We start from the raw sequence: 24,435 nt of genomic DNA, 5'->3' as shown, positions 1-24,435 counted from the left end.
GTAACATTTGCAGCCAATTTCACTCTACACTTGTCAATGCTTTCTGTTCGAACTTACTCAGGATTATCGCTATTTCATTGAATTATCGATTAGTCGGCTAAGTATGAATAAGATTCAGTTCAACACAGCGTTGGTCCTCCTGGACGTGTTCTTTAATGCAACTGCAACCTCGATGATGAGTTTGATCGGATGAAGTAGATGAACGTTTATTAAAAAGAGGAGGTAGCTTCACGTAAAAAATGGCGAGTCTGCGTAAAAGTATTCAAAGTCCCATTGTTAGTCACGTCAGTCACTGACTTTTGTTACCATTCCTTACATCGTACACTGATTGGTTGGATATGTAAATAAAAAGATATCGATGACTTCGAAGAAGTGATTTAAAAAGTAACGTTGTATTTCAATGTTATTTTCGTTTATAGAACTTATAATTTCAACATTCGTCTCAACTGTCCGCGTTATTATTCCGTCGAGACTTTTCGATCTGACGTTTCGTTTAACATTTATGTAAAAGCTAGACGAAACAAACCGATAGGATATACCTTGAGAAAAAGAACGAACAACATTCGTTTCTTGTACATACAAGCGCTCGTCGTAGCTTCTCGATCGATGCCGGGTGCTCGCGGCGCTTATCTCTCTCTTTTTTCTTTCTTTATTTTTTTTTTTTTACAGTAAACCCTTCTTAATTTCCTCATTAAAGTTCTTCCTTTTTTTAAGTACAATGCTGCATTAATAACATGACTCGAACATGCTGTCGATATAATCGTTTATGATAATTGGTCCTGAACAAATGATAGAACCAAGTTTTGGTTAAGTGTTTAGTGATCATGTGTGTCAAGCGCTGTTCGCGCGCGATAAGAATGCCAGATCCTGATTTCGATCTCAGAGAAAGACTTCGACTTCAGGATCCAGAAGATTGGTATGATATAATCTAAGAATCTGCGCTCTCTACGTTACGACTACACTTACACACCTCTATTCTACACTTCCTATGTTATTTTCAATGATCGATTTTATGTATATTTAACAACTGCCTTTTTTTCCTACGCCGATGCACGTATGAATCAACGCGTACTACTTTGCCGACTGAAACGCTGTATTAGTGGTGCCATGAACTATCGAACTATCTGTAGATAATCAAAATCGCTATTACAGTCGCGATTCCATAAACTATCGATAGAATACTCTTGCAATTTATATATTTTCTCAGCGTTTCACGGATACCATCTACATGACGATTGTATGTAAGCTCGACACGTTTTTGTCGCTTAAAAAAATTATAACGAGCATGTAAATGAAAGCAGCTCAAAACAGTGTTTGATATACGCACGTTCGACACATCGGATAGTAAATGCAGTTTTCAACCTAAATACAAGTTTTATGCCAACGCATAATACATTTATCGAACATTGATCAACTTAGTCGGCAAAGATGTACGTATTATGCGTCGTTATTTCGAATGACTTAATGTACTTTGCTGTCTGGACTAGATATTCTGCTCGGCGATCGTATTCTGGCATCGAGTCTTTCAACAACCCCTTTAAAGGGCCCAGAGATAGAAATGAATTATACACACGAAACTGTGATGTTATATTTGTTTCGTTTCTCTTCTTATGAAGTTAATGTTATACTAAAATTACGTCAATATAATAAACGTTACATTCAACCGAAATTAATTGTCAGAAATGAATCAACGACTAAATTATCAAGTTCTTCTCCGCAAGTAGTACATGCGATAAACACACGGGCTTCGAAGTGGATCTATCCTTAATGCGAATTTATGCATATGCGTCTCTAATTAAAGGTTTCTATTCGTTCTCTTTTTATCTTGCAACGTACAGAGGATTAACCGAATCAAGAGAAGTCTGTTTATTCGTGAATTCGATTCACAGATATTTGCTGTATTTGGTAAGCTAGTGTTGCTCGAAATGTAATGCGGTTAAGTATTTGAATGCCGAGAGCGGAATATTTTCACGTTAAATTCCAAGCAACACCAACTCGATTCTTAATATTATTAGGTGTCATCAACAATCGATAATTCGTTTGGGTTTTTCGTATTATAGTTTGTATGATATAACCGATACATAGCAGGTAGATATATCACTGGAATAGCATGTAAGATTTTGGAAACGTACGGAGGAAAATCCGTGTTTTGTTTCGAGATTTTTACCTTGATATCTATCTTCTTTCGTTTCTTTTTATACACGTTTCGTATTCGAACTCGAACAGGCGTGACGTACGCAGGATTTCGTAACGATCATGTGAATCATAACCTTTACGAAATCTTCAAATACACCTGACATTCTTCTTCTCACGATACATTATCTTCTTTCTTTTTTATATATGTACGTATAGTTAACGTTATTACTAATGTCGTTATTAGTAATGATATCGTTACATGATTAATGCGGGTCGATTTGCGTGCAAATATCTTTTTGTTTTACTTGTTGTCATTAGGCGAATCGTAGAGTACACTGTACTACGTTGAACGGACACGAAATAAAGAAACATCGAATCGTATTGAGAATCAAATGACGTCTAGTTTCTATCATGAGAACATAACCCAAATGGACTTATATATGATTATCAAATATTAGTGTCTTTGAAATGTTCATGGCGTGATATTTACAAAGTTTTCTATGCATCTTCGGCGATGAGTAGTGTGGGGAAGGACAACTCGAAAAAGCGTTAAGGCCCGTTTACATTTGGGTATCTTTTTTTTTTTTCATCATTCACTATAAGTCACAAACTATATGTAGATAGCTGTCGATTTAGACTGACGGAAATAGTTATCGTTTTCATCGAGGAAAGTTTCTCTCGTGTGGGCTTTTAACAACGTGTTCTTCCTTCGTTAGTTCTCGGGACACGTGTCACACGCAAAAAAACGCTACGTTTATTGTATCTATCAACCTGTTTTCTTTCTTTTCATTCAGTCAAATTCGAAGCTTCAAGGTCAACGATGCAATAAAATATATGAATTTCCTTTTTTTTTTATAGCAGTCAAACTCAGTTAATACTGTATAAAGTTAGTTTTCTAACAATTGATTTTATCTTTTCTCGAAGAATACATATAGTATATAATATATATTTATAATAATAATAATAATAATAATAATAATAATAATAATAATGCTTTGTTAAATCTCGGGACGTCCTCGTAATTATTTCGTTAAGTTTGCTTTGAAACGTATGTATCATGGATATACGTGTTTTTCTCTTCGAACCGTGTTTCCTTCTTTTATTTTCTTTTTTTTTCCAATTTCCAAGATACATAGAGAATCACCGTGAACTCGTCACTACTCTGTTTTGTTTAGTTTCCTTCCAACCTCTTATGTTTATTATCCGAGAAATAGTTTAACGGAACGATAACGTAAGTTATACAATCGGTAGGCCCGTTACATATCGAAAAACAATAACAATATCTGCATATATAACACGTGGTAAATGTATATATAATATGTATATATACCAATATGTTTACAGTTTCACGTACACGCGTATGTATACTCGGGATGAACATGCGGAATCGAGGGGAAATCGAGCGTATACGGATCGAGACATGCCATTTATTTCGCGCTATGCTCGATTTCACTGGCAATTGCGCAGATTCAATTTCAAGAACTCAACGATCGAAACGTCTCTTAATTTTGCCCCAATTCACTCGCAAACGAAGCACCATTCGCAACCATCGACTATAACAGTTTTGTTCATAAAGTAAGGAAATTACGAAAAGATACTAGTAAGAATATATTATAATCGAAGGATGCTGCTGCAACAAGAACTACTGTGGCACATCGCTGCGAGCGAGACCGTGTTTAAGCATATACGTTTCGTTTCTCTTATTGGAAGAAATTTTTGAATTTCCCGCCGATCTGTCGATTCGCTTCGATCGGCTGAGTTCCCTGTACAGATAACGCATAATCTAAGATCGTTACTTTACGAAGCTATCGCGATCGAAAGCATTGTCTTTTTTGCACGAAACTAATTCGATCGTAGTCTCCATGGTTAGTTAGTTACGTGGTCCAAGCGAAAGTGAAACGACTGTTAATTAAATATAGGCAATAAAGATATAAAAGGTCGTGTTACTCGTATGAAACAAATAATGCAACGACGGTCAAACGATAATGAAATTATCTTATTTCGTTACTCTGTTACTCGTATCGATTATAATGCAATCGTAACTGTAATCGTACGAATCTTTTACATGAACATGTATTATCGATCGGTAAATACAAAGCATCGCCAACATTTTCCTTAAATAAAATTGTACTGCTATTATAACTCACGCAATTCAATACACAATTTACACCGTATACACATTATACGTCTATATATATCTCCGCGTATACTATATACATAGAATATATAGCATACATTTATATGTTTATATATATAAATATATAATATCTAATAAGATTAACAGCATTTAATATCTTATATAAAACATCTTATGAAATGTTACCACCAATTAAAAATGGCAAGAAAGGAAACATATTCTGCAGACTATCGATCGGAGTTCGTATATGGAAGTCAGGACATCTTTTGCAAAAAGTATTCAATGCTTCGTCTCGAGATACCTCGAAGAGGACGCGTTTACTTGAAGATCGTTCAATTGTTACATCTACAGAAAAAGGTAATGGTAGATAATACGTATATACAAGACGCTACACTCCATGAGAACATATTATTATTTAATACTAAAACCTTTCTTGATGGTATTTTATTGTTGTTTAGTTTTAATAATAGATCGTTAATATCTACTAAAGTATATTTCCTTTGTTTCTTGTAATTTTTTTTTCTCTTTCTCTTCGTACTTTACTCGCTCACACTCTCTCCCACCCTTTCGCTCTGTCTTTCTCTCACATCTATATATTTCACTTTTATTCTCGTGCACGGATTATTTTTTTCTTCGAATAAAGTCGATCGATTACATCGGGGAGATGGTCGCATCCCCGCTTCTTTCCCTTCAATTTCTTTCCCCTCCGCACCTCTTTCATTTCTTTCTCTTTCTAGCTTTTCCTTTCTTCCTTTTGTTCAGAAAAAATCCTGCATTCTCGTTACGGTACAACGTCCACGGATATCGTTGGAAAGTACGTATACATATATATGTATGTGTATGTAGATGCGTTTTGTTTTACATATACATATGTGCATATATATGTATAGAGTTTATCAGATGGGGGCGAAAGCAAAAACGGAATGGAACGAAACGAAACAAGATAATGCTTCTGTACATTTGTCGCATCTGCTTAGAACCATTTGGTGTGCATTACCTTTATGCTGGACATCTCTCAACGATCTCTTAATCCTTCTTGTCTCCATCTTCGGGGTCCTTAAGCGTGTGCCATTGAGCGATAGGACGTCTCGGGGATGCCAACATGTCGGACCAGTGTCTCAATTCTGTTCCGCTCGCGTTGTACCCCAAGACGACCTTCCCAATGGGTTCTGAGGTGCCAATACGATCGTAGTCGACTACCGTGACAACCAATTGCACTTTCTAAACGCGAAATCACGCATTAGTGCATTGCCTTCTCACAGTGGATGTTTTTTCTTTCTCTCACCATAACTTCCGAATCGTAATGTAAAAATATGGCAAGAAGCCATAAATTCCATTAGAAATGGAAATATCGGTCAATGGTAAATGGAATATTTATATGAAAAATACGAAAATATATATATATATGTATGCATATATATGTACATATGATAAAGATATAGAGGAAGGAATTTATGGTTTTTTAGAAAACTAGTCTACAGAAATAGCAATTGTATAATATAGTTCATATCATTATTTAGGATGCAGAATTTTTAATAATAAATATAGAAAAATATGCGCGTATGCAAGTGATAAGCAGAGCTTGTTTAATAGAACTTACATTGTTTAGTTTAGAGATGTTCATTCTTTAGACACGTTTTACCTTCGATTCGAGGAACATGCAAAGCTTCTAAGCGACGTTTTTAAGCTCGTATGAAAAAAGATAGCAACTCTTTACACGATATAAACGTAGCAGAGCATATATTGTATATTATAAAAACGCTTTTTACAATTCGGAAGTACGGTATTTTGAAAATTGTAGAAAATCAATCCCTTCATAAAGCACCTTTGGCCCTTTTTTGAATAAACAGTGAAATATAGAAAAATCAAGAAGATAACATTTTAGTGCTTCTCTTTTTTCAAATATAGAAGTTAGAAAGAGCTTTCTTGTTTATTTATAACAAAATTATTTACGCAAGTAAAAACTGCTTGCACTATATTGTTCGCACTTTATGTAGGGTATTTTATTAACGCATTACATACGGATCATTTAATCTCGCTCTCAGTAAACTCGTTTTTATACCAATAATATTTAAATTATCCGTTTGCAATGGATTTGAAGTATTTAAACAAACTTCTTACGCTATGGAGGTACAAAAAAAATTAGAAATAAAATTATTGTCGTGGCTGTTGTCTAAAAGATAATAGAAAAAGTAAAAAATGTGCTAATTAATGTAGCAAGAATAGAAGAAGTGGTGTATTGTTACTGTTACCTGTGTCTGTGGACCGTGTCAAATGAAGGGTACGAAATAAACGGGTGGTAATAGAGAAATTTCAATGATTCGTACCTGTATCTGTTCGAAGGGTACCTCAAATGTGAACGATTCGTTGTAATACGGATTAAGAGTGCACTTCTTGATGGACGTTTTCTTCTTCTTCAATCTTTTGCCATTTTGCATCAAAGCGATCTTTACATAAGGATCCGACAGGCCACCGACGTCCATTTTCTTCAGATTTTTCGCTTCCAGGATGACCACCGTTAATTTACCAGCCGTGGGCACGTAACGTAGCGAGAAACAAATGTCACCCAATTTGTTATCCTGTAATTGATAAACTTACATCAACTTTATTATTCATACGAATATTGAAGCAATCGTTTTGAACGATAATTATACGTAATTGATAAAAAACACCCTTTTATTAGCTCTAAAAAGGCGTTGGATACTTGTTTTTGTTAGCAATTCAAATTATTAGCAAATAAATAGACAGTTTCGTTATATTAAAAATCACTTCGTATCTCAAAATAATGTACAGGTAGTTCGAGATAAATTACTAAAGTTTAATAACAAATGAAAAAGAGATTACAGCTTGAATACTGTACAATTTTTAAAGACAAATTTCTCGAAAAGATAGAAATAAATTATGAGTGATAAATTGTTGAAAAAATAATTTCCATAATATAGTATCGAAAGACAATGTGTAATTTTGTAAATAAATCATATTCTATTAAAAATAATCAAGTATCTACGTGCTTTTAAGCAGTAGTATCCATTGATATACGTCATGAACAAAAATCCTTAGATAATTCTTAAAAATTATCTATTCTTACGAGTTAATTTAGTTCCTATTCAATTCAATACATCTTTCTTACATTTACAAAAAGTATTAAAACAAATTTACCTGGCCCCCTTCGCCCTCAACGCTCTGTAGTTCTCTCCATTCCTCGATTGTCTGAGCCAGATCGACTTGGCACAGAGGAACCTTCACTTCACCGATCTGGTCGTGTTTGGAGAACCTGTCGAAGTCGAAGATCGCGAAGACAAGCGTCTTGTTCATAGCGTCTGCGTATGCTACGCTCTGAAAGGCGATTGTGTACCGTCAGAAAAAGCAAAAGAAAAAGTCGTTTGCGTTTCGTTGAATAGTCGTCGAGACAAAGCAATTGAAGAGAAAACGAGACTGACCTTGAACGTGAAAGTCTCATTGAAGACCGGATTGAGCGTTTTCCTGTGCACTTTCGTTTCGAATTTCTTCTTCTTGTCCGGTAGCAAGTAAACCTTGACGTAAGGATCGGAAGTGCCACCCATGTCTAAAGCTGGTAGTTCCTCGGCTTGTATCACAGTCACTGCCAAGCTATTCGTGTTGAAATCGTATTCGAGCTGTAAAAGTCGTTTCGTCGACGTATTAATAGATTTTATCGGCGAAATATTTCTCAAAAATTTGTTTGACAATTGATTTATCAGATGCGTTCTATTTTTGTTCACTGTATCTTTCTCTGTAGCAAATTAAAAGAAAGTGACGGAGACAGGAGCTTACGTCGTGCATTGATTACACACAGATATACCGCTATTGAACATTCTATGAAGAGAAGCTCTTTGTATTCGTTTAAAAATATTTTAATAGATAAAGCCACGGAAATTCCCATCTACTTCTCGCACGCTGACCTTTTTTTTATATAAATAGATCTAGCTCTTAACCTCTTCACGGAGAATATTTTCCTGCCTATGTTGAAATGGCTACATTTAAAACAGGTAATTACTTCCATACGACATTTTGTTACGATGAACTATGTCGTCATATCCAATAGGGTCGTTTATTTGACGCGATGAAATATTTCGTCCTTCCCGATTAAGAAGTTACACTAACTTTAAATAACACTTTTTAAACGTTTTTTTCAACTTTCGGCTGTACACATAGAAATCATATGAAAAACTCTACGTGACTCATCAATTGAATAATGTCACTTGTTAGACATTTCGTACAATTTATACTTTTGCAAGCTTTGTATTGTATGATATCTTTGAAATCATCAATCGGTTAGCATTCTTTTCGAGAAACTTCGAATTACAAATTACAAGAATTTCTTTTTGAATTGAAGACTAAAAGATCAATGACGAATATATCGTAGCTTAAAAATCGTACCTTATATTGAAGTTTTCCAAGTTTCACCTCGCTTTGCTTACTCTCGGCTTCATCCGGTTCTTCGGCGTTGTCAGTCAGTTCTTCCATATCCGGCTGGACCTTAACAAATCGAAGTGGATTCCACGAGTGTAGAATGTGCGTCTAACATCTACATGAAGTCACGGAACACCGAGTACGTACCTTGTCCTTGTACGTGCTGCCTAATAGCTGCACGGACTTGAGGTCTACCGCACCCTTCAGCCCTTTCTTCCCGTCCTTGGATCGTCTTTTGCGACAGCATCTCCTGATGCAGCAGAAGCAGATTCCGAGAACTACTACGCCTACGGCTACTCAAGCGAAGAAGGGAAAAATCGAAAGAATCGAATTAAAAAAAATTACTAACTTTGTGGAAGCTCGATTATGTTTAAAAAAATGGCGTCTCTTAATAAAGTATCGTGCAAAAGTTTTAGACCAATAGCGTTTCATCCTCGCTAGTTTCACGATAACTATTATTCATGTTGTGAGAAACCGTTTTCACTTGTTATATGAAAATGAATCATTATAGATTCTCTGTAATCTTCGAATGAAATAATTCTTGATGTATTTCGGCATAATTTATTTTTCAGTTTCATTTCATCTTTCCATAAGTGTCCTTGCATTTGTGAATGGATCACAATATGTTAATTGTTTTGAATTAATCAACATTTTTAAAGGGAATTTTTAATTCTTGAATCATATCGTTCTTAAACGATTTCTGAAAAACTTTGCAAATTTAGATCAAAATCAGAATAGTGATATATATTTATGCGAACAATTTCAGTTTTTAGTGGTCCAAAATTTTTACATTGTACTGTATGCTTGTTTTGCATCTATGCAAGCGCAGTTCGGAAGCGCGAAAGCGATTTTGTTAATTCTATCATTTTCCTTTACTTATATATTTATTTTGGTGCTGCCTGTATAATGTATGTGATTTTGATTTAGATTATGAACTACATAGGTATATATATGTATGTGATATTATATAATAAAAATAAAATGTGATATGTTCGAGTGTCGTCAACACTTAATGCAACTGAAACAAAGAAAATTTGCGTGATTAATGTTTGGAGCATGTTATGTGTTGTTTGAATTATCTGAAAGAGTAAAATGTTTCAGTGACGATTGTTTTTCCAGAAAGGGGTACGGGATTTATATTTTGCTATTTTTATATTAATACAATTTTTTATAGTCATGTTAAATATGGAAATGTTTTTACTATCTTTTACTTGTATTATTTTTGAATTTTATCGGATGAGATCTACTCTTATTTGAGAATTTTTGTGTGCCATTGTAGTAATCAATAGATCTATGTCTCTTATTTATTGGCTACCACGCGAAACTTCAATTTGAAGCCTTCAAACTTCTCAATATCATACCAGAAAGACTAAAAAGTTTCTGCTTTTAGCATATAGATTAATTTTTCGTTTATAGTTTCTTCCTTTTCAATTTACAAATAATTCTATTTTTAATATTTATAACAATATATACACCTCATGTCTTACCAATTAAAGTGTACTCAATTTGCATCTAAAAAGAAACTTGTAATAATTCATAGTTTTAGAGACTTTGAGAGAAAGAGAAGTTACAAGACTTCAAAATTATTGCAGCAAAGAATCTAAGGATCCCAGACATTAAAAAAAAATTAGTATCTAAAAAATTACGATTGTTGTACATCAAGATTTTCTAAAAAGAAACGTAAGTGTCTTTATTTAAAAAATGTAGCTCGTTTTACTTTGCGTGGTGGTCAATCTTTTGGCGGATAAAATAATAAGAGTAATCTACACACGACCGTTTGCTTTTACCTATTAGGATCGCTACGAGTGCCCATGTTGGTATTCCCATTTCCTCCGCGAGCTCAACGCCGAGATTCTCCATTTGAGTCTCCAATGTTTCTTTTTCGGTCACCGCTTCTGTGCCAACTAAACGATTATATAACTTTAGTTATTGTACCGTGGAAAATGTGACACGATCTTCATGTTTAAAGACAAAGCGAAGAAAGATTTACCTTCTTTTATTTCCTCCTCCGTGTTCACAAAAGTCTCTAGCGTCGACTCAAGCATCTCTTCCACCGGTTGCGGTTGCGGTTCTTCCGGAACCTTCTCCGCTTCTCTTTTGTAGATGGCAGGCATTTTCTGTAAAGAATACAAGTAAATGAAATAAACATTTTAATACATATACACTTTTCTGTTATCGTAAACTTTTTTCTTGTCAATTTATAATACACGATCAATTCACCAAAATCGATCTAAAGGCGCTCCCTAGTTTTCAACGTTGATATCTTTTGATAACCAACTTGATAACTACGATTCTGTAATACTGTACAGTAGCGGATAAAGGAAAGTTTAAAATCGATATATTGCGAATATTAGTAACTTCTGTATTAAACATTTTTTATCGTACTGATAACAGTCATCTATTCTATGATATTCGTTGTTCTTATTAAATATAAATCCGTTTTGCGAAATTATGTCTCCTTGCAGTCTTTATTTTATAAACTTTCTTCTGTTCGTCACAGTATGTAGAGTAAATTTACTGCCTGATTTGGAATTCTGTATATATATTAATTTTGTGTTTCTCAACCATTTTTATGTATATCCTAATGGCACTAAAATTTAATGCCTAGAATATTTTCCAAAATAAAAATGTTATTTGCTTATCATTTGGCAGAAAACATGTGTACAATGTTATAAAAACGGGTCCATAAATAGTTGTCCTATAGAAAAAAAAATAGAAAAAAAAGTAAGTTCGAAATTACATGGTTGTCGTCAATGATATTTTAAGAAAATAATCGATTCTTTCGTTTGTGGATATTCTAGAGAACCTTAATTCAAACAATTCTGTATTCTGAATTTTCAAATGAAGCTTAAATTTTTATTATCGTGATCATCAAGGAGAATATAAAACACTCCACTGCTTCATACAGAGTGCAATGAAAATTAGAGAAATTTTTCGAGAGTACTAGGATAGCATACCTTCATTTAGGATAATATAATATTAATTACTAGTAATAGGAATGGAAATAATACTTAAACGGATAGTACAAACAACACTATATCAAAGAAATATTGTTATGTATGCAACATCTATTTATATACTTTTCTAATATTATCATTTTTTCCCTAGGCGAAAGCCTGACAAAAAAGAAAAAAAAATAAAAAAATAAAAAAGAATTTTTATCATCATGCGAGTATGTATATTTAATTTTAACACACTCCAACCGAAGTGTTGGCACGAACTCGAGCAACACCACTTTTAATGCATTTTTTAAGTGTGTCATGGACTCCCGATCGAAAAAAATAACCGTTCTTCGTAAAGCAGTAAAATTCTTTCATGCGAAACTCACTATCGAGATAAAGCTGGTGGTGAAAACCACGAGAAATCTTGAATTCTATTCTCGCTTGCAATTCTTTTCCAAAGTTTTGTCGCTCTTTTCATACAGGCCAAGATCCGGTTAGTCGTAAGCGCATTCCCCGAAGCAAAATTTAGCTCGAAAGGAACCGAGTAGAATAAAGTAGGTTTCTTTTCTTAATTTGTCCTGTGGTGTATGTCGATTTAAAATGTTTTACTTGCTTTGGGAGAAACTATATTCTTCGAATTATATTCTTTGATCAAAATTTTTATTATAATTAGAATTCTTCTAATTTTTTAAGATTCTTAAATTTAATTATCGAAAAGGAATTACGAGTTTCCAAAACTCAGTGTGATTCCTTGTTTTAATTTTAAATGATATTTTTTAATACGTTTTAATATTTCTTGCTTTATTTTAGATTTTTAATCCCTTCCAGTTGTTTTTTCTCAACTTCATCACGTTGATCACGCGCGAATTTGTTGATATTAATTTATAATATTTCAGTTTCAGATAACTATAGATTTTTATCATAACGTGTATTAGTTTAACAAAACCAGAAACTTTTATTATGATATTTTATTTTCACGTTGAAGCCTTGACGTACGTTGTGACTTTTTGGAGATATTTTTTTCTTCCATTTGAACTGACAGATACAGTTGAAATAATTGATATCGGTTAAATGACATAGACAGATCTGTCTGTATCGATCGGAAACTTTGTTATTTAGCTCAGTTAATTTTAAGAAATAAATTCTTTTCGATTTTAATTATTAAAACGGAGCGTAAAGTTCCATTTATTCATTTCATTCATTGTTATCGATATTCTTAAACCTTCAGCAACAATTTTTCACGCGAATATATTTCAATTATCCCTTGTCCTTTGTCAATGAAAAAAGTTCATTTCTTTACGAATTTTCTCCACAATTATGCAACGTTAAATCTTTCATATGTCATCGTCATATTTAATCACCACTTAATCATAGTCACTATTTAATTTCAAAGTAGGATAATATTTGAAAATTGTCATGTCAATATCACGACAGCTCACACTGGTAATTCGTTCTAGAAAATAGTTCGACTTCACGTGCATTTCATAAAACTGTCACGCAAACCACATTTACTCATAAACATGCGACTAAATTTAAAGAAAGAAAAAAATAAAAATTTTCCACGAACTATACAAGCTATGATCTATTGGAATTTCAATGTTATATTTCCTGCGTTTTAATGGACTGAATCATAATTTCATACTACAGAAGCGGAACTCGTAATTACGATACGAGCGCTACGAGATTTTACAATCAACGCTACACTTCCGCATGCGAAGATTAAGTTCGCATGTGTATCATAGTCTGGCAACTGTAGTAGATTTTTCAAGATTTATGATATAATACCAACGGTGTTATATATCAGAGCATATTTTTGTATGAAAACTCGTGCAGTGATAAAATGTGTAATATCGGAGACATAAATAAATGAAAGCCAGGATATGGAATTTATTTTCTTTAGAATATAGCTCTCGTTAGCGAATAGAAAATTGTTTTCTCATAGTAAAACAGTGCAGAGCAAAATAGGAAATTTAAATTTGATAAAATAGAGAATTCAAGAAAGAGCAATGTGACTAACGGAGTTGCTTTCTTAATAAAATACAATTACTAAAATTGCGCAATAAGGCAGGAGAAAGGAAGTAATGAATGACATTCAGAATGAAGTGAGATACTAGGAAAAAATTCAAGTCAAGAGAAAAAAATAAATCTCCTACAGTTTAATAATATATTAAAAAGAAATATTTATAACAAATATCAATTGTCAATTATATTATCAGCGACACTGTTTTTCATTCATAGATTGATTGTATCGGATTCGCAACCATCGCGTGCATTAACTCTGTAACGGCCTCTCTTGCTTCCGGGTTCTTTTTTTCTATTCCCTCGGGTGCTCGAATGCATACAGTATGCCTACGGCTGATTTTTAATTAGCAAATGTGAAAACGTCCATCGGCTGGTCTTTGTAGCGAGCGTTTATTCCGTGCTTTTTGAAAGCTCGTTCCAAAAGGTTACTTGAAATCTGCGATATTAAGGACGTATCTATGATGGGACAAAGGTTTTCAAAATTTATGGAAAGTGCAAATTTTGCCTGAAAGCAAGAGTCCAGATAATTGTTTGTTACGTAACGCAAAATAATTTTTATGTTTTTGTCAAATTTTAACGAATTCGTTATTTATTTTCAATTTATACAATTTATAATATTTATACAATTTATACAATTTATACAATTTATTTTCAATTTATACACTATATATATATATGATAAATGATAAATATAGTGTATAAGTGTATAAATGTATAGTGTATAAATTGAAAAAATATATATATATTGAATATATATATATATATATATATATAGCTTTCAAAAAGTGTAATTGTAATGTACATATATATACATATATATATATATCCTGTAGCATTTATATTTTTATTACGCTTTTTGAAAGTTATTAAGTAAATACATTATATATATAGTATATATATATATAGTATTTGAAATATATATATGTATGATTGAAATGCAATATATATATAAATATGATCGATCCCCTTATTGCTATTAGAATAGTAAGGGTGGTTCAATTGAGTTTACACTGAATTAACACGTATGAAATAATGTTTATTCCAACAACTTTGTAAAAGAGGGTAGTTACGATGATGCGTAGGTACAAGTTAAGTAAGGGTGATATTTAAGGGTAGAAACCCGTTACAGACATGTGTTGACTATTCTAACTGTGAAGAATAAGTGAAGTTTAGTGACGATGCTGTGTCGGAGGAAAACTAGGGATGGGTGTGTCTAGCGCACGGGGCCATCGGATTTGTTGATGACATTTCTGGTTAGGAAAGTGAGGGCAGTAAACATTGTTTCTGATTGGATAATAAGAAGGTTGGTGAACTAGAAAGGATCTTAGCCGCCCTCGATAGAAATTTGATAGTGGGACGCATCGTACGTGAGAAAAACTAACTTTCCCGTGTCTTCTCGTAGTAAATAATAAACCTTAGAAAATGCTTTAGTAAAAAGATATTTGTTCGCTCTGAAGGACTTTAGCTAGAAAATTTCTAAGATGTATGGTCGGTCCTTAAGACTATTGAGAGTACGCAATAAGGATGTGTGGATATCTGGATGCCATCTTGCCCGCGGTGGGTGGCCTTGGTTAAGTAGAGAGTCGGTCGACGTAACAAAAAATATATATATATATATAATACTTAATAACTTTCTAAAAGTCTAATAAAAATATAAATACTACAGGAAAAACAGAAATAATATCTGTCATATTTATTTATTTGTAATGGAAAATCAATGTTTCATATCTTTCTTTGCCTTTTTAAAAATATTTTTGACATTTACGTAGACAAGATTTCATTTTGTATAATTAAAAGAGATTCCAGAAATTTGGATTTATTGAGAAAACGAGAAACCATTGTTGATATAAACGATCTGTAACGCGACCAATTCTAACAAGTTTGTATTTAACTATGACGAGTGTTTGTTCGAGCTATTGTCCTTCACCGGAAGTATGGTAGCATCTTCTCTACCTTCAATTCTAATTTTATCGATATGTATATTCACATACTATCTCAAACACGGACGAAATATATAGTAAAGTCACAAAGGATACGATCAGTTGTGATCTTGTGACATTATTTAAGTGGCTTTGAGCGATCAATTGACTTTGCTCCAGCTATATATACGAAACTTTCTTCGTCCTTACTGTAGTAGCTGCAATCTCATCGAATGCAATCTCCTTGTACGTTTCTATTTGACTTTCATTAAGCTCTTCCATTAAGCTACGTCTTCTCTCATTAGATCTTCAAATAATTATTAAATGCATGAAATCCTGTTAATCCTCTGTAGGATGTTTTACTTTCTTCTTAAGCATTGGGAATCTTAATGATTCACATATATTTCATCCTATAAGAGTGATGAAAAAATAATACTGTACAATTTTGCTATAAACCTCGAACAATGTATTTTTATATAAGTTTGAATAATTTTCGTTATTACTCGTTTTCAAAATTTCGAATGCGGTGGCTATTTGTTAATGTTAATATTACTAACACTGAACATGTTAATTTTTCACGCTTCCAAAGCGTTATGTGAGATAACACTTGTTATGAATTTTCATAATTTCCTAATGATTTATCAAGTTTATCGCATTTTTCCTGAATGTTCTAATGCGATAGGTCGTTTTATTCGCTTCAGTATATTTTGCCTAAGCTCAGAAAAATCCCTTTATGACAACTTTCCAACAAACTTAATACGCAGCAGCTTATTTACAGGGGGGAAAAAGGAATCGTTCGAGAGAAGGAAGACTCGATGGCGCCCCATTCGTAGAAATAAAATGGCGGTATGCCAGAAATAACAATGAGTATCTCGTAAGATTCTCTATTCTCATCCATAGAATGTCACCTTGAACTAAGTTCGAGGACGCAAGGGGAAATTGCCACTGAGAAGAGTTGCGTGGGCGTGCGTTAAGGGGAGAAAAAAAAAAAAAAAACTACGGAGCAGGCTGATGCGCTAGGGAGAGAGAGGATTCCTGACTACGTAAAAGGGAAAGCAATAAGCCAGGAAACACAAGCAATAAGATCTTGCAGAGAATATAGCAAAGAATTATTTTAGCCCACTGGCATGTTCGTGTCGCGATAACTTTTCCCTCTTTGCCTACATATATACTTGGTTATCATTCCTTTCCTCTCGATAAGACGTCTTCTTTACGTTGCATTTACGCGATGATATTACGTACCGTGGAGTATGAAAACATACTCCATATGATTACGTTTCATTATTCCATTTTATGTTTTCTCTACATTTCATTTTATCAGATTGGTACACGCGAAATATATTCTTTCTAAAGTTGGAAATTGACACCTGATTGTCATGTTGTAGACTTTCTTCAATATTAAAAGCAAAAATTAAAATTTCATATGAAATGTCATATCGCTTTATAATTCAATATTAATATTAGATTGGAGAAGATGCGAGAAAACTACGACAAATTTACTTCTATCCTTTTCTGATTCGGATATCACTTCATAATTGAAAGAAACTATTTTAACATGACATAATTAAAATGGGAACAATCCCATAGGTTTAAAAATGTTTTTCAAGTATACACGGTGTTTGCGAAGTTCTTCCAAGGATAATATTTTTCAAATATTGATTCTCAGGCAATGATTTGGTGATAAAAATACATATTTCATAAAAAGACTAAATAAAAGGACAGCCTTTGCAAGATGAGACCCATTTTTAATTATATATTAATATATGATATATACAACTACATATAATAACATTTTAATTATATATACCCATTTTAAATTATACTCATTTTTAAAATACTCTTTCTGTGATCTTCGATTGTTCTATAATCACGCTAAGAAAAAAGCTTTCCGAAGGCATCGACAATCCTCGAATCAGTGCAAACCCAAATTACGTATGCGAAACTCAATTTCGCTTCGATTACCACTGAAAGTTCTAGTCAAATCATTAAAAGTCACAAGCATCCTACTTCCTCGTACTTTCACGGTTCAAGAACTCCGGAAACTTTTTCTTGTAGCGTCCAATCAGGCTCGTTAAACAGTTAATATTACACTGTGCGTGTCTCGATGATTATCGGTTACGTCAGTATTTATGATGACGTATTAGAGAACTAAAGTATCGTACATCGACGTAATAATCAACGGAAATTGGTTTAAAATATCACGGTTAATATTAAATATCGTGAAGCGATAGGAAATGTTCGAGGATAATCGGTGGGTGTGGTAGCTTGTCTGACTGTCTAACTGCCTGACATCGATAAGACTTTACTACTTGCTACGGTGAGTCTTCCGCTTGAAGCTGTGTCTGAATCACTTCCTCATGTATTGGAAGAGCAACGATTCTCTTTACTTCCATGTAGAGATTAATACACTAGAGGTATTTATTGAACGTATATGAAATTATTATAATCAACTATACATAGTTTGCTGGCGATTATTGATTAGTTGGCGATTAGCTTTATTATAATATTATTTTGTATATAATATTATTTTGATACTATGATCTATAATACGATTTCACTGTATTGAGGACCAGGTATCAAATAACTTCGTTCCCTGGAACAAGCAATTTCTCACTAAAAATTCAGTTTATTTCCTTCTCTAACATTTCAATAATAACATTCCATTATATGAAATTTATATTTATTAATTCATACCCACGTTCATATTTTTTAATTTTCGTTGACAATTGCGAATAAAGCAAAATTCACTGTTTCGTGCGTCAAAGGATGAAAAAACGAATTTCCAACAAATAACGGACATTTACAGTTGGGTTAATCGAAATGGTAGAAAATTAAAATTGAAAAATCCTCTCGTGTTTTTCCGAATAAATCGTGGCAAGTCTAACCAATACGTCGTGAAACAGGAGCTAACATTGCGCTAAAAATTCAAAGAAAACGTTTGTCTTATCAATCAGTAGATTGTAAATTTTTCATTTCACCAACTTCGACATTGGCCTCCAATAAAATGCGATAACCCAACAAAATAATCGTTATCGTCGCGGCGACGATAAATTGACGTCAGGCACGCGTCACCCACGCACGCAATAGTCGTCGGCGTTCTCCACGAGCTGGCAGCCATTCTTAGAAACAAAGGATTCGATGGATGTTGCTGTTTTATTCTTTCTTTCTCCTCGTTTTTTTTTTACCTTATTTTTTCGTTTCATTTTACCGCATTGCCTCTCGTTTCAAGTATATTCCGACGAAGGTACGCGTTTTCGTGGTCGTTGAAATACCTAGGAACACTTGGGAAATAGGTTTGCAGGAGTACACGCTGCTACTTTCTCTTAATTAACTTAATTATAGAAGGTAGTTGACGCGGAACGAAAGCTCGAAAATCTACGACGAAAAATTCCTCGCCAGAATTAGCCGTAAAACGGATAAATTAAGACAATTGCACGGTTACATGGATTTTTGTTTCATATTGTAGGAAACAGTTTTTTACGGTTTCTATTTAAGGTAGGGTAATAAATACGTATAGTTTTTAGTGTAATCTTTATTTACTTTTTAATTGTGGAGTTCAATAGAAAAAACAAATGCCACAATTTTAGAAAAAATAATTCTCGTAGAAAATTCAATACTAAATTGTAATTACATAAATGTCTTAAATGATTATTGAGGGGCTCTTCAGATTGCGAGTATTTCTTGAAATATTCCTTTTTGCAGATTATCGCATTTTTATAATATGCAGACTTTATTGTACGTGACTCTGAATTTCTGGAGAGACACCATTTTTCGATTTAATATTTTAAAAACTACAAAAGAGATACTTTTAAAGAAATTTGAACTTTTACGAAATGCTAACAGAGAATTTTTATCAAATTTTATCTTGATACTTTTAAATATACATGTATTTTTTCTAATTTATCTTTTGCACTTTTAATAATATCAATAACTTCGATACGTTCGAAATGTAAAATTGCAAAAAGTTAAATTGGAAACTAAATTGAAAATTGAGTTATAAGACAGAGAAATTAATTTATAAATATTTCATTTACCATTGATATAATTTCACGTCAAATTAATCTACAAATGTAATTTTTTTCTCTCATATTTGTTTCCTATTCAATAAATATTTTTAAAAACTGTTATATTGGTTTTTGTTGCTTTATATTTATTTAAATGTTTATTTGTTTAATGAGATACGTAACTACTTTCAATGTCGTAATCATTGGAATGTAACGAGGAAACATTCGAGAAAAGAACGTTCAGAATCATATCATCTCTTTAAAGCTCTGTAATTTCGTATTAAAAGTAAAGTTTTCTCGATATCACTTTCTTCTGTATTAAAAATGAAGTTTGTGCACTATCTGTTTCGTAGGCTTTTCATAAATATCACGATTCTATAAACGAAAGGAAAATTCAATTTTGAGTATCTCGGAGCACGATTTTGTCGGATACGCCAGTATTTCAAATAACTCCACAATTAAATGCTCTTAATACTATCAATTACTTATGATAGTAATTCTAAAATTCATGAATGAATGCCAAAAAAATTCCTTGTTACATAATATGTAGTTACTATTGGATACATTAAATAAATCAAGAATTCACCAATTACTGTTTTAATATTTTCTATCAATTTAGGATATTATGTTGTTGCATTCGTATATTTGGCGAATATCTAATAAAACATACGAAATGATAATAAAAACTTTTGTTTAACTTATCAGCGATATTCATATTTCAGAGTTCGCGTCTACTTTTATCACGTCTCAATATGGCATATAGCTTTTTCCCATAAAGCAATTCAATTCTTTTTAACAATTTTTTCGTTAAGTTTCTGTTTGTAGAGGTCTTTAATGACGCTCTAATTGGTTGCGAGAGCAAGGTGACGATGTTATTAATATTAATAATATTATCCTCGTTTGATATCATGGATATTAATGTTATCGGTGCTCTTGCAACGCGATACATATTCATAACTTTTTTGCATCATACGAAGATTGAAGTAGAACAGTTCGTTCGATAAAATATGTAGTGCAATTTGGGAAATATGAATAACATAACACGTTTCTTTAACATAAACGTGTATTATTTCTCTTTGCCAAGTTTGTATAATTTCGTTCATAAAAATTTCATTGTTGACATGCAAGCTCGAGTAAAGGAACGAGTCTTATAAAGTGGTTCGTGTAAATCATTTTTTCTTTGAATCATAAACAAATGCCGTTTTTTGTGAAACTGAGATTAGGTATGCAGAAACATTTTAAAAAGCGAGAAAATTAGTTTTCTTTCGATTTACCGTGTACGGTGAGAGAAACTACAAGATATAATCATAAGAAGAAACATTTGTAATCGCTTCTCTTGCTTTATTCTCCTGAGGTAAAGAAATATTAAAGCCAGAGATATATAACTCGGGAAGTAATTAGAATATAAACAAATTCTTTTTATTTAATGTAAATATTATTTCGTGTAGATTTATAGAGCGGTAAATTTGTTTATCAGCACACGTAAGGAAAAATAATCTAATCTGCGTTTGAATATGCAAGATCGATACCTAACTTGGCACTGTGGAAAGCAAGAAGCATACGTGGGCGTTGCAGTGACTTAACGTGTGTTCTTCGATGAACATAAATTTCTTTGACATGTAATCGTATCGTCGATCTTGTTGCAGTTCATAAAAATCGCTAGAAAGATCGTGACACGTATCGAAACGATACGAGTAATCGATAATTGTTATGTTGCGTCAACCGTATAGTTGTTTGCCTTCTACAAACAAACGATTTAAATTGTAAATTTGTACTGCTTAAAACAAACACAAGATAGCATTCATTCAATAGAACAATAAAAGCGTGTGTTAATTTTAACCTAGATGGAACTTTTTATTCTTTGGCTTTTATACAGTTTTTGATAACCGAACAAACAATAAATTTTCAGCGCTTTATAACTATGTACTTTTGAAGTATTTTCTAATTAAGGCATATATTGATATCGATGTGTTATACAAAGATTTATTCAGTGCTTTCTCTTTCTCCTTTTCTACTCGTGTATTTCTACTATTATATTCGTAATATAGTTGAAATGTATTTATAGTACTCGTCGCAGAAAATTGCAATAAATCCTTTATATCGAATTAATTTCTATTCAGGTTCTTCTTTTACAATCCCCATAATTTTAATAATAATATCTCTCCCATTATAATTCTGTATAATTTAATTCCCCTAACAAAAGAGAAGATCAAACAGATAAAAATTGCAAAAGTATAAAAAGACAGCTGTGGAATATCATAAAAAGGAATTACTGGTTGTAGAAAGTATTCATAAGGCATTAACGTAGATATAATTTCTGTTTCTATAGTCTTTGCACTTCTATATAGCAATGGAGTCTTTATTACAATGACATTAGATCTATATCTAATGATGCTATCATCATGGTAACAAAGGTAAAGTGAATTGATTATGGTATAAATATTTCAGAAATGTGAGCTATCTATAACAATCGACACAAAATATTTAATTATGAATTATGTTAAATTATATGTTCGGAAAGTTCGTGTCGATTTTCGGTAGCTGGCATTAGGACAGGTCCGAATATATCAAAATGATTGAAAACCAATGACACGTGTACATATTCTGAAAGGTAATATTTCAGGCATCTTTAGAAAAAACTTTCGTTTCGATACATTAATTTTTATTAGTTTTATACGCTCTTAAATATGGAAGGAAACAAAGTGCATTATAGGCATTTGATGCTTTTCTTTTATCGGAAAAGTAAAAATGCCACACAAGCAACAAGATATGCGCTGTTTATAGTACGGTGCTATAGTTGAAAGATTTGTGCGGAAATGATTCGCTGGGTTTAAAGCTGATGATTTCAACCTTGAAGATCATGAACGCTCGGGTAGGTCTTCCACCACTGATGAAGATCAGATCAAAACACGGATCGAGAATAACCCGCGCGTTACGACACGTGAATTAGTAAAAATGTTCAGAATGGCTATATAAGCCGCTTTGATGTATGGGTCCCCATGATTTAACGCAAAAAAATCTGATGTATCGCATTTTCACTTGCGACTCGCTCTATAAACGCAACGAGGAGACACTATTTTTTAAACAAGCAGTGACGAGGGATAGAAAATGGATTATTTATAATAATGTTGAGCGGAAAAGATCTTCGAAAAGCAGAATGAATCTCCTTTAGCCGCCCCAAAAACCCGTCTTCATCGAAAGAAAGTCATGCTTTGTGTCTGGTGGGACTGGAAAGGATTTTTGTGTTGTGAGCTTCTACTAAACAACCAGACGATAAATTTGGAAAAGTATTGCTCGCAATTACACGAATTAAAGAGAGCAATTGAACAAAAACTAGCGAATCGGGAGGGCGTCGTGTTTCATCAGGACAATGCGCAGCTTCGTGTGTCTTTGACTACTCGACAAAAGCTGTAGGAGCTTGGTTCGGATGTGCTACCCCACCCACTGTATTCATCAGACATCGCATCCTCAGATATTCACTTATTTAGGTCATTATAAAATTTCTGTAATGTAAAAAATTTTAACTTTCTGGTCGACGTAAAAAATCATATTGAAAAATATTTCGCCGAAAAATCTGAGAGGTTCTGGAAGGATGGAATATTCAAGTTGCGTAAAAGATGGAGGAAGGTCGTGGAACAAAATGGTACGTATAAAATTCAATAAATGTGTATCGAAATTTAAACGTACTGCGTTTGAATTTTCCTTAAAAATCGGAATGGACTTTTCTTTAAAAATCGGAATAGCAATATCTTTATACTGAATTAGACTGAAATTTCCCGGAGCAAGATTTACAAAAAAACATTTCCATAATAAAATTCTTCTTGCAACTTAATAATTATTCCATGGAAGAAGAACAAGATCGTACGATAAAATTACGAGAACTAGACTGCGGATTTGTATGCATTTATGGAAAATTTAAAAATGCAAAACTGCACAAGATGTACATAATATGCAAAAATGTATAAAATATTCGAGGTGCAGTATCCATTCTAATATTTGGTGGGCAAAACTGATCTCTGCCCAGGTTCCATTTTTTCTAATTATATTCGTGAGGATGTGTGAGTTTGCATAAACATGTAATATAAAACGATGAAGAAAAACGTAAATTTTAATTTCGCTGTCTTCGAATCCCACTTCCGCTGTTAGAAGCTTCTCGAAATAACTTGTGCTCTTCCTGGGCTGAAGGTACGTTTTTCACACGACGGTAAATCGTGACAGTAAATTTGCATAAATATTCGTAGTCCAGTGAGAACGTAAGTAATCATCGTTCTATTTATGGCGTAACATTTTACGGAAAGAAACGTAGATAGAACGATTCACTTCAACGTAAGCGCGTTACGAATTTTAATGGAAGCTGTACTCCTCTGACTAGGGCTACTGTGAGACGCGTGGGTATGAAAAGGGTGTCGTGTTTCCAGGGTTTCGCGCGTCACTCAACCCTCCGGGGATCGGCTAACCACTTAGTCGTAATGATAGTTTCTCGCCACAATCGAGCTTCGTATCTAAAGTTCCAGAACAATTGCATCGATTTCCTAATACTCGTTCGTTTACCGGCTAAACTCTAGCCGATGTAAGTACACGTGTGTCTACTCCTTAATTAATATCCACTCTTTTATTTACGTACACAAGTTGATGTTTTCCAAGGTTGTTGACCATCTTTTTCTCTTTGCATCGTTTTCCTCGAACATGTACTATTTAATTCGATACTCAAGGATTTCCTGTTTTCTGCACTTTGTAGGAAATTGTTATGATGAAGATTTCTAGGCAAATATTTTCTCAAATTTTGGAATGAAATACCTCTGGCATCATAAATTTTCCAAGACAAAAATATTTATATAATGTGA

General features: G+C 33.1%; 1 protein-coding gene across 2 annotated transcripts in view; it reads right to left on the bottom strand.

The window, feature by feature from the left end:
- Positions 1-373: 373 nt before the first annotated feature.
- Positions 374-24,435, bottom strand: part of LOC132906733 (synaptotagmin 1) — a 32,169-nt gene continuing 8,107 nt past the window's right edge. Inside the window, exons 2-9 of one of the 2 annotated variants that reach the window (XM_060959206.1) lie at positions 10,695-10,821; positions 10,492-10,608; positions 8,852-8,997; positions 8,672-8,764; positions 7,714-7,908; positions 7,433-7,609; positions 6,601-6,852; positions 374-5,494 (exon numbers count right to left, since the gene is read on the bottom strand). In XM_060959206.1, coding sequence (XP_060815189.1) covers positions 5,300-5,494; positions 6,601-6,852; positions 7,433-7,609; positions 7,714-7,908; positions 8,672-8,764; positions 8,852-8,997; positions 10,492-10,608; positions 10,695-10,818 — 1,299 coding nt within the window. In that variant the 5' untranslated portion in view covers positions 10,819-10,821 and the 3' untranslated portion in view covers positions 374-5,299. Of the gene's footprint in view, positions 5,495-6,600; positions 6,853-7,432; positions 7,610-7,713; positions 7,909-8,671; positions 8,771-8,851; positions 8,998-10,491; positions 10,609-10,694; positions 10,822-24,435 lie in introns of both variants that reach the window. The other variant, XM_060959197.1, reaches the window with a different exon arrangement.

This window comes from Bombus pascuorum, chromosome 1, assembly GCF_905332965.1.
Source record: "Bombus pascuorum chromosome 1, iyBomPasc1.1, whole genome shotgun sequence".
In the NCBI taxonomy this organism is placed as follows: Eukaryota; Metazoa; Arthropoda; class Insecta; order Hymenoptera; family Apidae; genus Bombus; species Bombus pascuorum.
This window is presented reverse-complemented; position numbering and strand designations above follow the sequence as displayed.